Source organism: Hyperolius riggenbachi, chromosome 5 (genome assembly GCF_040937935.1).
Source record: "Hyperolius riggenbachi isolate aHypRig1 chromosome 5, aHypRig1.pri, whole genome shotgun sequence".
NCBI lineage: Eukaryota > Metazoa > Chordata > Amphibia > Anura > Hyperoliidae > Hyperolius > Hyperolius riggenbachi.
In genome coordinates this window covers 15,313,185-15,330,683 of record NC_090650.1, presented here as the reverse complement: position 1 = coordinate 15,330,683, position 17,499 = coordinate 15,313,185, and the positions used below count along the sequence as shown (strand labels likewise).

The 17,499-nt window shown below is 49.9% G+C and overlaps 1 protein-coding gene across 2 annotated transcripts in view; it reads right to left on the bottom strand.

Annotated features, from left to right (window-relative positions):
• BZW2 (basic leucine zipper and W2 domains 2) overlaps window positions 1-17,499 on the bottom strand; it is a 145,143-nt gene that overhangs the window by 27,383 nt on the left and 100,261 nt on the right. For both annotated transcript variants that reach the window (XM_068235110.1, XM_068235111.1), the window contains 3 exons: window positions 15,735-15,800; window positions 14,677-14,812; window positions 13,987-14,096 (listed from right to left, as the gene is read on the bottom strand). In XM_068235110.1, the coding sequence (XP_068091211.1) occupies window positions 13,987-14,096; window positions 14,677-14,812; window positions 15,735-15,800 (312 nt within the window). The remainder of the gene's footprint in view (window positions 1-13,986; window positions 14,097-14,676; window positions 14,813-15,734; window positions 15,801-17,499) is intronic.

Here is a 17,499-nt window from a genome sequence, read left to right as displayed (position 1 = left end):
GCTGGGGGGCTGAGATCAACGAACGTGAATGTTTTTTCCCGTTCATAGATCTCCGGGCGAGCGGGCGGCAGCGTGCACAAGCGGGACAGCGGCGGTACCACCAGGGGCGTTACGGGTTTCTACGCCCCTGGTGGTAAAGCGGTTAATTTATTTTAGTGACTCAATTTAAAAGCGAGAGATTTCAAGGGAGCCTAAACTGAGAGTGATATGGAGGTTTCATTTTAAAAGGAAACATCCATATCCTTCTCAGTTTAGGTTCCCTTTCAAGCCTTTATTTCTTATAATTTTAATGATTATGGCTTACAGCTTATGAGAACCCCAAAATCCTGCTCCAAAAAAGAAATTATTTAATCTTAAAAGGGACCCTGAGCAGTACTTTAAATCTAAAAAACTTTCACTTACCTGGGGCTTCCTCCAGCCCACCGTAGGCCGCAAGGTCCCCCGGCGTCCTGCTGGCTCCTCTGCGGGTTCTTCCTGGATTTGAATGCTTGGCGGCCGCCCCGCGTCATCACACCGCCCGCTCCACGTCATCAAGGCGCCTGGTGTGAAAGTACTGCGCATGGGGCAGCACGGTGGCGTAGTGGTTAGCTCTCTTGCCTTGCAGCGCTGGGTCCCTGGTTCAAATCGCAGCGAGGGCACTATCTGCAAAGAGTTTGTATGTTCTCTCAGTGTTTGCGTGGGTTTCCTCCGGGCACTCCGGTTTCCTCCCACATTCCAAAAACATACAGATAAGTTAATTGGTTCCCCCTAAAAATTGGCCCTAGACTACAGTACTTACACTACATAATATAGACATATGGCAATGGTAGGGATTAGATTGTGAGCTCCTTTGAGGGACAGTTAGTGACAAGACAATATATATATATATATATATATATATATATATATATATATATATATATATATATATATATATATATATATATATATATATATATATATATATATATATATATATATATATAGTACAGTATAGTACAGCGCTGCGTAATATGTCAGCGCTATATATATCCTAAATAATAATAATAATAATAATGTGCGGTTCAGAGTTAGAAAACCGCACATGTGCAGTAATGTCACGCCGGCCGCCGTGATGACGCAGAGCGGCCACCAAGCATTCAAATCCAGGAAGTGTCGGCCTGACCCGGGTGTCGCCGGTATCGGAGCCGCCAGTGGGACCAGCAGAAGAGTAAAGCTGGCCACTAATGGTCGTATTTCTAGCGAAAAAACGTTTGAGCGATCAGAAATTTTGATCGGATTGGTTGTAAATAATCGCAGTTGATGGGCACAATCGATAATGAACGATTATAAAAACAATCGTCCGATTGAATTTTCGTCGAACCAAAATTTGGATTTTCTTGTTGGTCGTGATAGATAGGAAGCAATGATTGGTTAGTTGATGGTGTAGTGAACGATTTTTCGTCCGATCAGAATTTCTGATCGCTCGAACGATTTTTCGCTAGAAATTGGACCGTTAGTGGCCACCTTCAGGAGGATGCCAGGGGACCTCGCGGCCTACGATGGGCTGGAGGAAGCAGTGGTGCTCAGCAGAGCTCGAATATTCGAGTAGCTCGAATATTCGAGCTCTTTCTCAGCTATTCGAGCTCGGTATTCGAGCTCCGAATAGCTAGAGCTATTCGAATGAGGTATTCGAGTACACTCGAATAGCCCATTCACTATTCGAGCTATTCGAGCAAAACGGCGCTATTCGAGCTCGGTACCAAGCTCGAATAGCGTCATAGCCCAGATTGATGTCCTTAGAGCCAATCAGAGGGCTCCCAGGCCCTCTGACGGCAGCCAATCACAGAGGGGGACCCTGGCCAGCCCCTACCCTATAAATAGCGGCCGCCATGTTAGGTTTCTCCGTGCTTGCCTGAGACTTGTACAGAGAGAGAGTTGCTCCTTTGTGCTTTGGCTTAGCAAGAGCTCTATTGTGGTCATTTACCTAGCGTTTTTGCTCACATACACCTCCTATATACACCTATATTGTTGTTAGTTAGATAGACATTGTATTTTAGTTAGTAGCTTTTGTGTTACATAGACAGAGACACAGCTGCTGCAGGCTTACACAGCTTTAGGCCTCAGGGCCTGCCTGTGTGGGCAGCTGTTCTCTCCTGTCCTCTGTTAGTATATTTCTCTCATCTATACCAGTATTTCTGCTGCTGTCCTTTACTACTGATTGATTCTGTATTTAGTATTGTAGTTAGGCTAGGACACTCACTGTCACTGTTCATAGGCTAAGGCTAAGGCTACTAGCTCCTGCGTGTGTGCACTCACAGTCTTGTACACACACACTCTATTTCCTTCTGATTAGTGATTGATTATTGTAATTAGTTAGTTACTTACTGTTACTACTTGTTACTCTTACTGTACTAGGAGTCTAGGACACTCAGTCACTGTTCATCGGCTACTAGCTCCTGCGTGTGTGCACTCACTGTCTGAGTACACACTACACACACTCTATTTCCTTCTGATTACTGATTGATTATTATAATTAGTTACTTACTGTTACTACTTGTTACTCTTACTGTACTAGGAGTCTAGGACACTCAGTCACTGTTCATCGGCTACTAGCTCCTGCGTGTGTGCACTCACTGTCTGTGTACACACTACACACACTCTATTTCCTTCTGATTACTGATTGATTATTGTAATTAGTTAGTTACTTACTGTTACTACTTGTTACTCTTACTGTACTAGGAGTCTAGGACACTCAGTCACTGTTCATCGGCTACTAGCTCCTGCGTGTGTGCACTCACTGTCTGAGTACACACTACACACACTATTTCCTTCTGATTACTGATTGATTATTGTAATTAGTTAGTTACTTACTGTTACTACTTGTTACTCTTACTGTACTAGGAGTCTAGGACACTCAGTCACTGTTCATCGGCTACTAGCTCCTGCGTGTGTGCACTCACTGTCTGAGTACACACTACACACACTCTATTTCCTTCTGATTACTAATTGATTATTGTAATTAGTTAGTTACTTACTGTTACTACTTGTTACTCTTACTGTACTAGGAGTCTAGGACACTCAGTCACTGTTCATAGGCTACTAGCTCCTGCGTGTGTGCACTCACTGTCTGTGTACACACACTACACACACTCTATTTCCTTCTGATAACTGATTGCTTATTGTAATTAGTTAGTTGTACTTCCTGACTGTTACTACTTACTTACTGTACTAGGGACACTCACTCAGTCACCTCACCCACCAACCCACTCCATTAAAGTACCCCACTTTTCACCCGCCCTTTTAAAAAACTTTTGTCTATACGCCCAAAACATCAAAGATGTCTGGAAGTGGCAGCCAGCGCGGTTTGGGCAAGGGGAAGGGCAGCAAGGGAATCAGGAGGAGAGGGAGCAGCATTGTGGCAGGCCGCGGCCGCGCCACCATGCACAGTTCCGCAGCAGCAGCAGCAGCGTCAGTGGCTAACATTCCTCCCATAGCCACTGGCCGTGGACGCCTTGGGTGCCGCCCAGCAGGAGCATCTGCAACTCACGCTGCAGAGACACAGCAGCAGCAGCGTGTAGCACCTGCTCCGATTTTCCTCCAGCCGGGTCGGAAACGTCCCATTGAGGAAAAGCATGCAGACACTGTGGTGCAACTCATGACGGAGGATGAGCAGCCCGCCATCAGCTCTGCATCCGAGGCCTCCACCCTCACCACCACCACCACCACCCCTGTTCGCAGCAGCCGCCCAGCAGGGTCTGGGGAGGAGGCCAGTTCACCGTCACTCGCCGACCTGTCATTCAGCAGTCTTTTGACCCCAGGCATCATGAGTAAATTGTCTGCTGTTGTTGGCGATCTTGAGGAGGAGATGCTGATGGGCACTTTGGGGGATGAGGGATTGGACAGCAAGACTGTGGCGACAGTCAAGCAGCCCATCCATGCATCAGGAGAGGAGTTTGGGGGGTCATCATCCCAGCAGGACATGTTTCAGGAGGGGGAGGATGATGATGACCCGGTGACAGACAGAGACTGGGTGCCACCACCTCCAGGGGATGTCGTCCTCAGCAGCTCTGAGGAGGAGGAGGAGGATGATGCGCTTGTGGGCCTTGCAAGGAGGCGCATCATTGCAAGCATTGGCAGCAGTAGGCAGGTCCCACAGCCAGCTGGTGTCTCAGGCTCAGCAGCAGCAGCAGCAGCATCTGCCAGTACCACCACCAGCCGCACCCAAGCCCCCCCCCCAACCACCACAGGGAGACAGGCAGCAGCGCTTCCATGCCGTAGGGGGATGTTTCTGTCACCAATCTGGCGATATTTCACCATGCCCACTGTGTACAGCAAGTACGCCACTTGCAACCACTGTCAGCGGAAGTTGAGCAGAGGTGCAGACCCCTTAAAGTTCAGCACCAGCTCGCTCATCAACCACCTTGCTGCGAAACATTTCCACCAGCATGAGGAGTTCCAGAGGCTGAAGGCATCTGGTGCTGGCAGTGGCACCACACCCATCACTGCACAGCCTTCAGCAGCAGCAGCAGCAGCAGCAGCAGCAACAGCAGCCACCCGCCCTCCTGCTCCTCCAGCAGCACCAGCAGGAGTGCGGAAACGCACTGCTCCTCCCCCCTCTGCCACTCCTGCCGCCGACACTGAGGCCTGTTCTGGCAGCCAGTCCTCAGTGGCCTCCTCCGCTGTGTCTGCTGATTCCCGTGCCAGCAAAAGGCCACGCCAGAGCCTTTTGAGCGAGTCCTTCCAGGGGGTGGTTAGGGCCAGGGCCGAGCCTGGGCGGGTGCTGCGGGTGCAAGGCACCCAGGCGCCTGCCTCTGAGAGGCGCCGCCCGGCCCCGCTCTCCCCCTGTGGCCGCCGCCGCCGCTTCAAGCTCCCTCCCTCTAGCCGCCGCGTCAGACCTCGATCAGGCGGGCGGGCGCTAGGACCTAGCACGCCGCACTGATATGCGGAAGTGACATCACTTCCGCATATAGAGCGGGTGCGTCCGGCGCCCTTTTCCTGGTCGGGTCGCCCGCTGATTGAGGTCTGACTAAGGACTGCTGAAAGGTGAGGGGGGAGCGGAGGAGGGAGCGGCGGCGGCGGCGGGGCGCGCTCCTGTCACTCACTACCTATCCTGGGCACACATACCCCCTGGCTACCTATCCTGGGCACAGATACCACCTGGCTACCTATCCTGGGCACAAATACCACCTGGCTACCTATCCTGGGCACAGATACCACCTGGCTACCTATCCTGGGCACAGATACCACCTGGCTACCTATCCTGGGCGCACATACCCCCTGGCTACCTATCCTGGGCACAGATACCACCTGGCTACCTATCCTGGGCACAGATACCACCTGGCTACCTATCCTGGGCGCACATACCCCCTGGCTACCTATCCTGGGCACAGATACCACCTGGCTACCTATCCTGGGCACAGATACCACCTGGCTACCTATCCTTGGCGCACATACCCCCAGGCTACCTATCCTGGGCACAGATACCACCTGGCTACCTATCCTGGGCACAGATACCACCTGGCTACCTATCCTGGGCGCACATACCCCCAGGCTACCTATCCTGGGCACAGATACCACCTGGCTACCTATCCTGGGCACAGATACCACCTGGCTACCTATCCTGGGTGCACATACCCCCTGGCTACCTATCCTGGGCGCACATACCACCTGGCTACCTATCCTGGGCGCACATACCACCTGGCTACCTATCCTGGGCGCACATACCACCTGGCTACCGATCCTGGGCGCACATACCCCCAGGCTACCTATCCTGGGCACAGATACCACCTGGCTACCTATCTTGGGCACAGATACCCCCTGGCTACCTATCCTGGGCGCACATACCCCCTGGCTACCTATCCTGGGCGCACATACCCCCTGGCTACCTATCCTGGGCGCACATACCCCCAGGCTACCTATCCTGGGCACAGATACCCCCAGGCTACCTATCCTGGGCACAGATACCACCTGGCTACCTATCCTGGGCGCACATACCCCCTGGCTACCTATCCTGGGCACAGATACCACCTGGCTACCTATCCTGGGCACAGATACCCCCTGGCTACCTATCCTGGGCGCACATACCCCCTGGCTACCTATCCTGGGCACAGATACCACCTGGCTACCTATCCTGGGCACAGATACCCCCTGGCTACCTATCCTGGGCTCACATACCCCCTGGCTACCTATCCTGGGCGCACATACCCCCTGGCTACCTATCCTGGGCGCACATACCCCCAGGCTACCTATCCTGGGCACAGATACCACCTGGCTACCTATCCTGGGCGCACATACTCCCTGGCTACCTATCCTGGGCGCACATACCCCCTGGCTACCTATCCTGGGCGCACATACCCCCTGGCTACCTATCCTGGGCGCACATACCCCCTGGCTACCTATCCTGGGCGCACATACCCCCTGGCTACCTATCCTGGGCGCACATACCCCCTGGCTACCTATCCTGGGCGCACATACCCCCAGGCTACCTATCCTGGGCACAGATACCACCTGGCTACCTATCCTGGGCGCACATACCCCCTGGCTACCTATCCTGGGCGCATATACCCCCTGGCTACCTATCCTGGGGACATATATCCCTGGCTATATATTCTGGGGACACTGTCTGTTTGTCATTATGTGCATTTACTGGTGAAAATCTCTCTTATGTGCATTTGCTGGTGAAAAGCTGTCTTCTTATGTGCATTTGCTGGTGAAAAGCTGTCTTCTTATGTGCATTTGCTGGTGAAAAGCTGTCTTATTATGTGCATTTGCTGGTGAAAAGCGGTCTCTTGTTATGTGCATTTGCTGGTGAAAAGCGGTCTCTTGTTATGTGCATTTGCTGGTGAAAAGCGGTCTCTTGTTATGTGCATTTGCTGGTGAAAAGCGGTCTCTTGTTATGTACATTTGCTGGTGAAAAGCGGTCTCTTGTTATGTGCATTTGCTGGTGAAAAGCGGTCTCTTGTTATGTGCATTTGCTGGTGAAAAGCGGTCTCTTGTTATGTGCATTTGCTGGTGAAAAGCGGTCTCTTATGTGCATTTACATGGGGAAAAGCTGTCTCTTATGTGCATTTAGTGGGGAAATTTTGTCAGTAAAAATAATCTTTTGTCAGTAAATTTTTAGGTATTTGTCAGTAAAAAAATAACGTGAAAGGTTGGCAACACTGGCAGGCTGCGCGGCGCAACGGGAAAGATACAGGCAGCCCACCTCACGCTTGGGCTTGGCGGGGGGAGGAGCCTACGACAGTGAGAGTAGGGTGGCCGCAGGCAGCCATAAATACGCAGTGTGTGACTGCGTCGCATTCGCAGAGCCTCTCAGCCTGAGTCAGTCCAGAGACTAGCAGGCTCGCAGGAAGCCAAAGCCAGCCAGGAGCAAGCCCATGGAAGAGGGGTAGGAATGGGGTATCACATGCATGCGGAAAGAGGTGGAAGGTGTGGGTGTGATTAGGCAGGACACTGGTGTGGTTATGTGGTTGGGCGCGGTAAATTTAACCACTCCCATAGGCGCCAGAGAAAATCTTGCACCCAGGTGCCAGGCACCCCAGGCTCGCCCCTGGTTAGGGCTCTGCCTCCCAGCAGCCGTCGCGTGCGGCAGCTGAACGGCTTGCTGGCACGGGCCATGTGCTCCCAACTCCTGCCGTACACGCTCGTGCAGGAGGGGAGCGACATTCGTGCGCTGCTTGCTTGCGCAGCCCCAGACTGGCAGCTCCCCAGCAGACACTTTTTCTCCCGCAAGGCCATTCCTGCACTGCACCGCTTTGTGATGGCCAATGTGGAGAGAGGGCTGGAGCACGCGGTTGGTGAAAGGGTCCACGTCACCATGGACTCCTGGAGCAGCCGCTTCGGGACAGGCCGCTACCTGTCCTTCACTGTCCACTGGGTCAGCTTGGTGGAAGGGGGTGAGGATGGGAGAGCAGCAGCGGGCACAGCAGCAACACAGTGGGTGGTGCCACCCCGCAGGGTCAGGGGAACTGCAGCAGGTTCCTCCGATCCTCTGCCATCCTCCGGCACACCTGGCCAAACCCCCCGCCTCAGCAGCAGCGTGAAGGCCCGCCACTGCCAAGCGCTGCTGCACTTGGTCAGCCTTGGGAAGACCAAGCTGACGGCAACCCATGTGTTGGCCAAACTCCAGGAGCAGGAGAGGATTTGGCTGACCCCCAGAGGCCTCAGAGTCGGAAAGGTGGTGGCCGACAATGGGGCCAATTTGGTTGCCGCAATAGACAGGGGAAACCTGACCCACATCCCCTGTCTTGCCCACGTGCTGAACCTGGTGGTGCAAAAGTTCTTGCGCACCTACCAGGGGATGGGCGAACTGCTGGAAACGGCAAGGAACGTTGTGCGTCACTTCCGGCGCTCGGCTGCAGCCTGTGCGAGCCTGGAAGACGTGCAAAAGGAGCTGGATCTGCCACGCCATCGGCTGATCCTTGACGTTCCGACTCGCTGGAACTCCACCCTGGCGATGTTGGAGCGTCTGGTTGAACAGAAGCACGCTGTCAACCAGTACCTTGCCCTGGCCACTGTTTCCGCCGCTCAGAGAAGGGACAAGACCAGCAACATCCCGTCCATCGTCCCCGATGATGACTGGAGGCACATGCAGCAGGTGTGCTTAGTGCTGGCTCCCTTTCTGCAGGCCACTAACATGGTGAGCAGGGACCATGCTATGGTCTGCGAGTGGGTGCCCCTGGTTTGTCTGCTGAACAGGGCCCTCGATGCTTTGCTGGAACAGGGAGCGGCAGCCTTGGACCAGCAGGAGCGGCAAGCAGCTGCACAGTCCACCTCTGAGGGGGAGGAGGAGGAGGACTTGGTGGAGGTCCCTGACCTTGCTGCTGATGAGGGGGAGCAGCACAGTGCAGCTGAGTTGGTGCGGGGGTGGAGAGAGGATGAGGCTGACGAGGCAGAGGAGGAGGATGAGGACAGCAGCACTGCCGTCGATGTGCCAGCAGACGTGGCCCGCCTCTTCCCAATGGCAGCGCACATGCTGACGTGCCTGCGCAAGGACCCCAGGGTGATCCAGATGAAGCAGAGGGAGGACATCTGGATCAGCATGATGTTGGACCCACGCCTCAAGGGGAAGTTGAGCCAGTTCCTGCCGCCTGCAGGAGGAGACCCAGCGCAACAAATAAGGAGCTTGCAGCAGGCCCTTGTTGAGCGCTTGGAGGAAGCCTTCCCCCAGCCTTCCACCCCCACTGTCCAGCAGCCAGCACAGAGGCAGCAGCAGGTGCCTGCATCCAGCAGCAGCAAGCGCCCCACAGACCTGCTGTCTCTCAGCCACGAGCTCTACAGGACTGTAGAGGCTCCGGCAGCAGTGACTAGAGAGGAGGTGCATGCAGCAGCATCCTCCTCCGGTCACAGCCAGCGCCTGACCCGCATGGTGGCTGACTACATGGGGTCCTACAGCGGGCTTGACAGCGATGCCCCTGTTGATCCCATGGAGTATTGGGTCAAGCGCCTGGAGATCTGGAGCGAGCTGGCGCAGTACGCCCTGGAAGTGCTGTCCTGCCCCCCTTCCAGCGTGCTGTCCGAGCGCTGCTTCAGTGCAGCTGGTGGCGTGGTCACCGAGAAACGCTCACGTCTGTCTCACAAGTCTGTGGACAGACTGACGTTTCTCAAGATGAACCAGGCGTGGGTGGAAGGCGAGTTCCTGGCCCCTGTTGTCGGCGAGAGGGGGACATGAACTGGCTAAGAACCATCGTTAATGTGCCTTACCACCCTTTACCACCTCCTGGCTCCTGCTCACTAAGCCAGCCTGGTTCACTTTGACTATTACGTCGCCTGCAGCCACACATTTTACACCTACAGTGGGCTGCTGTGTGCTGCTGCTGCTGTCTGTCTGTGTTTCCCACCGCCAGGGTACACAGATTTACCTTCTGCTGCCACTCTGCCACCAGCTATTACGTCAAAAAATAGCTATAGATCTGTGTAATTGGTTGTAAAACCAAAACTACAAAACCACTACAAAAAAAGGTTTAATTTTTCTGAGGTGCCCGGGTTGAAAACTGTGTTGTCCCAGTTGTGTATTGGACACAATGTGGGCTGCACGACCGCTGTCTGGGACCTCCTGTTGTGTTTATTTACGGCCTGGTATCACCGCTAGGTACCAGGGCTATTATGTCACGCTGCCTACCTGCTGCCACACTCACACTACTCCTCCATTACTCCTGCTGCTGCTGTCTGTCTGTGTTTCCCACTGCCAGGGTACACAGAATTACCTTCTGCTGCCACACTGCCACCAGCTATTACGTCAAACAATAGCTGCTCACGTATTTACTCCTCCATTCCTCCTCCTGCTGCTGCTGCTGTCGGTCTGTGTTTCCCACCGCCAGGGTACACAGATTTACCTTCTGCTGCCACTCTGCCACCAGCTATTACGTCAAACAATAGCTATATATCTGTGTAATTTCTTTTACAAACAAAACCAAAAAACCATTAAAAAAAAAAAGGTTTAATTTTTCTGAGGTGCCCGGGTTGAAAACTGTGTTGTCCCAGTTGTGTATTGGACACAATGTGGGCTGCACGACCGCTGTCTGGGACCTCCTGTTGTGTTTATTTACGGCCTGGTATCACCGCTAGGTACCAGGGCTATTATGTCACGCTGTCTACCTGCTGCCACACTCACACTACTCCTCCATTACTCCTGCTGCTGCTGTCTGTCTGTGTTTCCCACCGCCAGGGTACACAGATTTACCTTCTGCTGCCACTCTGCCACCAGCTATTACGTCAAAAAATAGCTATATATCTGTGTAATTGGTTGTAAAACCAAAACTACAAAACCATTACAAAAAAAGGTTTAATTTTTCTGAGGTGCCCGGGTTGAAAACTGTGTTGTCCCAGTTGTGTATTGGACACAATGTGGGCTGCACGACCGCTGTCTGGGACCTCCTGTTGTGTTTATTTACAGCCCTGGTATCACCGCTAGGTACCAGGGCTATTATGTCACGCTGCCTGCCTCATTGACTGCATGCTGCCACACACTCATCCTCCTCCTCCTGCTGCTGAATTTACCTCCTGCTGTCTGTGTGTTTCCACTACCAGGGAGCACATACAATGCGCTTCCAACATGCGTGCGCCACCAGCTATTTGTTGTTACGCTCAAAAATAGCTGCATTTCTTTAAAAAAAAAAATGAAAAGAGAAATAAGTGAAGAAGAAGAAGACGATATAGGAGAAGAAGAAGAAGAAGAAGAAGACGATATAGGAGAAGAAGAAGAAGAAGAAGAAGACGATATAGGAGAAGAAGAAGAAGAAGAAGAAGACGATATAGGAGAAGAAGATGAAGATGAAGAAGATGATGAAGATGAAGATGAAGATGAAGATGAAGATGAAGATGAAGATGAAGATGAAGATGAAGATGAAGATGAAGATGAAGAAGAAGAAGAAGAAGAAGAAGAAGAAGAAGACAATATAGAAGAAGAAGAAGAAGATATAGAAGAAGAAGAAGAAGAAGAAGAAGATATAGAAGATAAAGAAGAAGAAGAAGAAGTATATACAGTACTGAACAAAATTCTGGACACAACTTCTCTTTTCACTTTTTTTTTTTTTAAAGGAACATCCCCACATAATCACTTGCTGTTGTTACTTGGAAAAAAATATGTTTCTTGCATCATTCACCCTCAAAACAAGTGTTGGGAAGTTATTTAAGGCCAATTCGAATAGTCAGCTCGAATAATGAGCTCGAATACCGACTCGAATAGTGAGCTCGAAGTCCGAGGTCGAATCGAATAGTAAAATTTATTCGACTCGAATATTCGACTGACCTCGAATAATTTACTATTCGAATTCGACCAAACTCGAATTTTAAAAAGGGGTATTTGAGCACCACTGGGAGGAAGCCCCAGGTAAGTGAAAGTTTTGATTTAAAGTACTGCTCAGGTCCCTTTAAAACAGTAAAATATACAATTTCACAAGCGACAAGTACCTGCAAGCACCTATAAATGTACCCATCTTCACCTATCTTCTTTTGTAGGCTTTTTTAACCACATGAGTACCACAGGTTTACACCCCCCTAGTGACCAGGCTATTTTATTCTATTTAGTGCCCTGCAGCTTTAATAGCTCGCAGCAGCAACTGAGCACACAAATGAATCCCCCCCCCCCCCGTTTCTGCCCACCAACAGAGCTTTCTGTTGGTGGGCTCTGATCGCTGCTGAACTGTTTATTTATTTTATTTGTCTATATTTTTTTAAATAAATTTGTCTTTTTTTTTTTTTTTTTTTTTTACACAATTCCCCTCCCTCCCCCACCAGCCAATCAGGGCGATCCTCTCTCAAAGGCATCAGCCTATGAGAAGAGATCATGCATTTGGAGCCTCTCTAGGGATCAGCCACGTGACACGGCTGTCCCCAGTACAGCGCTGCCGTAGATCGCAGCACTGTACAATGTAAACAGACGGCCATCTAACAGTCTAATAGCTGCGAGCTGCAAAACTCCGCCCCAGGACTTGACGCCTTTCAGCGTTATGCGGTCCTGGGGCTGCCAGCTTCCAGATGCCTATCAGCGTTAGGTGGTCGGAAAGCAGTTCATTATTTTATACTTTATGGGCGCCTCCAGAGACTTGTCACTTTTCAATGCTAGGCTCCTTACACTGCAATGGGTATCAGCATGGCATGATTTCAGGCAAGGCCACAGAGGCCATGGCCAAGGGCACCAGGAAAGCAAGGGGAGGGCTGTGGGCACTGCAGCATGGTGCCAGTAGCAATTACCCTGCTGAACATTATTGTCCTACTACACAGAGTTTGCACATAGCGGTGGGCGGCTACCAACAGCCGTATCTGGCACTCAGGGGCAGTGAACGGGGCCTACAGTGATCTCTGCCTGTCACTCACCAAATGTGCCACTCGCTAAGGAGCTTACAATCTAATACCTGTCATCATGTCACTAACTGTCCTCAGAGGATCTTACAATCTAATCCCTGTCATCATGTCATTAACTGTCCTCAGAGGAGTTTATAATATAATCCCTGCCATCACGTCACTAACTGTCCTCAGAGGAGTTTATAATATAATCCCTGCCATCACGTCACTAACTGTCCTCAGAGGAGCTTATAATGTAATCCCTGCCATCATGTCACTAACTGTCCTCAGAGGAGCTTATAATGTAATCCCTGGCCTGCTGTCATGTCACTAACTGTCCTCAGAGGGGTTTATAATGTAATCCCTGCCATCATGTCACTAACTGTCCTCGTAGAATCTTACAATCTAATCCCTGCCATCATGTCCCTAACTGTCCTCAGAGGAGTTTATAATGTAATCCCTGCCGTCATGTCACTAACTGTCCTCAGAGGAGTTTATAATATAATCCCTGCCATCACGTCACTAACTGTCCTCAGAGGAGCTTATAATGTAATCCCTGCCATCATGTCACTAACTGTCCTCAGAGGAGCTTATAATGTAATCCCTGGCCTGCTGTCATGTCACTAACTGTCCTCAGAGGGGTTTATAATGTAATCCCTGCCATCATGTCACTAACTGTCCTCGTAGAATCTTACAATCTAATCCCTGCCATCATGTCCCTAACTGTCCTCAGAGGAGTTTATAATGTAATCCCTGCCGTCATGTCACTAACTGTCCTCAGAGGAGTTTATAATCTAATCCCTGCATTGTTGGAGGGGGGTTGAGTTAGGATGCGGTTGGTCTGGGGGCAGCTGGTGATAGTGGGCGTTGGGCGGTAAAAAGTACAAGCCAGCCCTGGATATGAGATAGACTTTCATAGATTGGTGCTGGCAATCAAACTGTTCAGGAAATGAGTGACAAAATCAATCCCGTTATCGATCAGAAGCTGATCGGCATGTCGGAAGTTATCGATTCAACCCTTCGATCTGATGGGAAATAGCATGGTGTGTACCAGGCCTTATATATACAAAGCTTTCTTTACAAAAAAAAAAAAAAAAAAAAAAAAACTTGAATTTTATGGTCTCCAGCAAATACCTAATTTTACCAGCAGAGGGAGCACATTGACCTTTCTGTATTGGAGATGGATTAATAATGTAGAGGCCCTTCCTGAAGCTAAATACATGGATTGTATTCTCTACTGACCAGTAACCGCTTGTCCAGATTGGCTTTCCGTAATGATGATGTCACAGAGTTGGCGTCTTTCTCCGACATCCATGCTTTGAAGAGCTTTACGGCAAAGGAGGCGGAGATACCTGTAAGGGATGGACAAGAGATCACCATTACATTACGCTCCAAAAAACGCTAGGCATGTTTAGAAAATCTCTTTAAGGGCCCTTTTCCACTAGCAATCGCTAGTGTTCGCGCTAAACGCTAGCGATTGCGATTCAGCAAAGTCCAACATTTCCCAGCGATTTCCCGACGTTTGCGATCGCGATTTTGCTATGCTATGCACTGCATAGCAAAATCGCAGCAAAAATCGCTCTGCGGCGCGATTTAGTAAAAAACGAATCGCGATGGTGGAAATTACCTACCTCGATTCCTATGCTATTTAGCAAAGTATCGATTTTAAAATCTCTAGCGATTTGCGATTCAGCAATCGCAAACACTCTAGTGGAAAAGGGCCCTAAACATGCCTAGAATCGCTCTGAAAATCTGCTTCATAAACCTCTAGAGTTTCGCGGATCTGTCCACTCCTTGCCTTTCTTTTTGTGATGTTATGGTCAGTTTACACTAGATTATTTAGTGCTTGACACAGTATATATAATTATACTAAGAAAACCAAACACAGTCCCATTAAAGATAAAGGTTAGTTGATAACCAGGCCTCTGGTACCTTCTTTGACAATATTCTCGGTGAAGAGACTGGTGAGAATGGTGGACGGCAGGGTCCCCCCGGCCAGTAATATGCCAGTCAGCACGGCAAGTTTTGTTTGTTCTGCTTCAGAGAACGCCTTGAGGAAGAGGAGGAGCTAGAGACAGGAAACAGTACAAGAAAGAAATAAAATGGTAATTTAAAACAATATTGTGATTAAATGTAAAATGCTTATGTAACATAACCTAGAAATATAACAGTAGAAAACCGCCCGGGGATTATGGTAGGGGCGTTACAATGAACGCCGCGCTGAAAGACGAGCGTGAACGGTTCTGCTCTGTCTGCCTTACAATTCCACCCACCATGCCTCCCCTTCTTACATCTCGGATCTCGTCCAGAGATATCCCCCAACCTGCTGTATCTGCTCCTTTAGAGCTCTACGGAGGTCTGCCTCTTGCATCACTTGAGAGGCTCGAGGACTTCTCCAGAGCAGCCCCTACTTTATGGAACTCCCCCCCCCCCCCCCTCATGCTCACCCCTACGTTCAACTCATTCAAGAAAACATCTCGGATCTCGTCCAGAGATACTCCCCAACCCGCGCTCTCCCCTCCTCCTACACTCTACGGATGTCCTCCCCTCGCATCACCTGCTCACTCGCCAGGCTCCAGGACTTCTCCAGAGCATCCCTTACTCTATGGAACTCCCTCCACCCATCAGGCTCACCCCACCTTTAACTCATTCAAACAGGCATGGCTTAGCTGCCATCTATAAAACTCCAAACCCCGTGCTTGGACATACATCCTCACCCCCCCCTTTATGTTACCCTCGACAAAACCCTTTAGAGTGTTGGCCTATGTGGCAGAACCCTCTTCCCCTTGTGCTCTTCTCCACCCCCATATGGACTCAGTGACTCATCTGCTTTTTTTATCCCTGCATTGCAATCTGCGCACCATTTCTTACAGTTCCATCTATCATACATGTGTCATTTTGTAATGAATCCCAGTATTACGTCCTATGTTAGTGCTTAGACCGCGGGACGCATTTCCTTGCCGTTATCGAACTCTGAGGGGTTTTTGTACCTTTTTGATTTCGTCTTCGAAGGCTTTCTCCAGGTATTTGTATCTCCTGATCAGTTTGCTGAAGACCTGGAAAAAAACGGCAGGAAGAAAATCAAACAGTGAGTTGACTCGTCTTATGAATATGTATAATAAGGATTAAAACAATTCATTTTATGAGGATAGGAAGGACTTTGCAGCTGCACATTATACTTCCCACCACTACACCTTCCTCTTAGCACTACACCTTCCTCTTAGTCCTGTCCAGTAATGACATCTCTAAGGGCTCTTTTCCATGAGTTTTTGACAATTGGTGAATTCACTGCCTGTCAAGCAAGGACACACGTGGTGTTGCAAACGTTGCCTTTGGGCTGCATTATAATTGCGCAGTCGTGTCGTGGGCAGCAGATGAGGCGCTGAACTTCTTGGCAGAGGCAAAGTTGACAAAGTTCAGCCATCCATGGAAAAGAGCCCTTAAAGAGAACCCCAGGTGGGTTTGATAAATCATATTAGGACACAGAGGCCCATTCTGTATACAATGACTAGCCTCCATGTCCTTCCAGCATTCATCCAGACCCCCCACCCCTCTCCCACCCCACAGCTCTGTTCCCCATTTAAAAAAGCACCAGCTAGCAACAGATTGTCGCTAGCCTGTTATTTACCTCTGCCTGTTATCCACCCACCGCTCCCCCGCCTCCTGTATAGCGCAGCTCCCTGCCTGTGTCTCCAGCTGGGGCTGGAGGAACGCTGGAAGGACACAGAGGCAGGTCATTGTATACGGAGTGTGCCTCTGTGTCCTAATAGTATTTATCAAACCCAAAAGGTGGCCACGACAGTGGTCCTTTAAAGGGAACCTTAACTGCGAGGGATATGGATTTTTCCTGTTAAACAATACCAGTTGCCGGGCTTTCCTGCTGATCTCTTTGGCTGCAGTAGTGTCTGAATCACACATCTAAAACAAGCATGCAGCTAATCCAGTCTGACTTCAGTCAGAGCACCTGATCTGCATGCTTGTTCAGGGGCTGTGGCTAAAAGTATTAGAGACACAGGATCAGCAGGAGAGTCAGGCAACTGGTATTATTTTAAAAGGAAAAATCCATATCCTTCTCAGTTTAAGTTCCCTTTAAATCGTATTATTTCCCACCAGACCAGATCGCTGTTATCAGAATCTGAAAAGCGCCGTATGTAGCATTTTTGGAGAGATTGCAATTTTGTAGCAAGTATAGAAAGTGCAAAAGCACTGTGAAAATTGTAAAAAAAATAATAATAAAAGCTTGAGAAAAATCGCTAATGGCCATCCTGAGGATGGAGCTATTTGCGGAGTGGAGACACACCTGGAACCGGGGTCGGTATTACAGATGTTCCGCGCACACAGCTGCCAGATGATTGCGCACTGCATGTAGGTTTACCACTGCCAGCTCCAATAACTTGTGGTACAGTAATAGTGACAGCAGGTGAGTTATCGGACCTGAAAGTGAACCCGGGGTGAAAATAAACTGATGAGATAAACAATTATATTTATCCTCCTACTCCTAAAAATGACTTTTTAAGACATCCCAGGATTTTATTTTAAATTTAAACATTTAGAAAGTAGATTGAATGCTTTGTTGTCTCTGCTCAGTTGCAGTCTATGAAGTGTCCCTAAATGAAAATACATGAACTATATTGACCCTTCTGCTCTCAGAAATATGTAAAAAATGTATTCTGCCAGGAAAAAACGTTTATGGCTGTAATTTGCTTATCAGTGATGGTTACTATATTCCTGACAAGCTCCTAACAAGACAGAAGC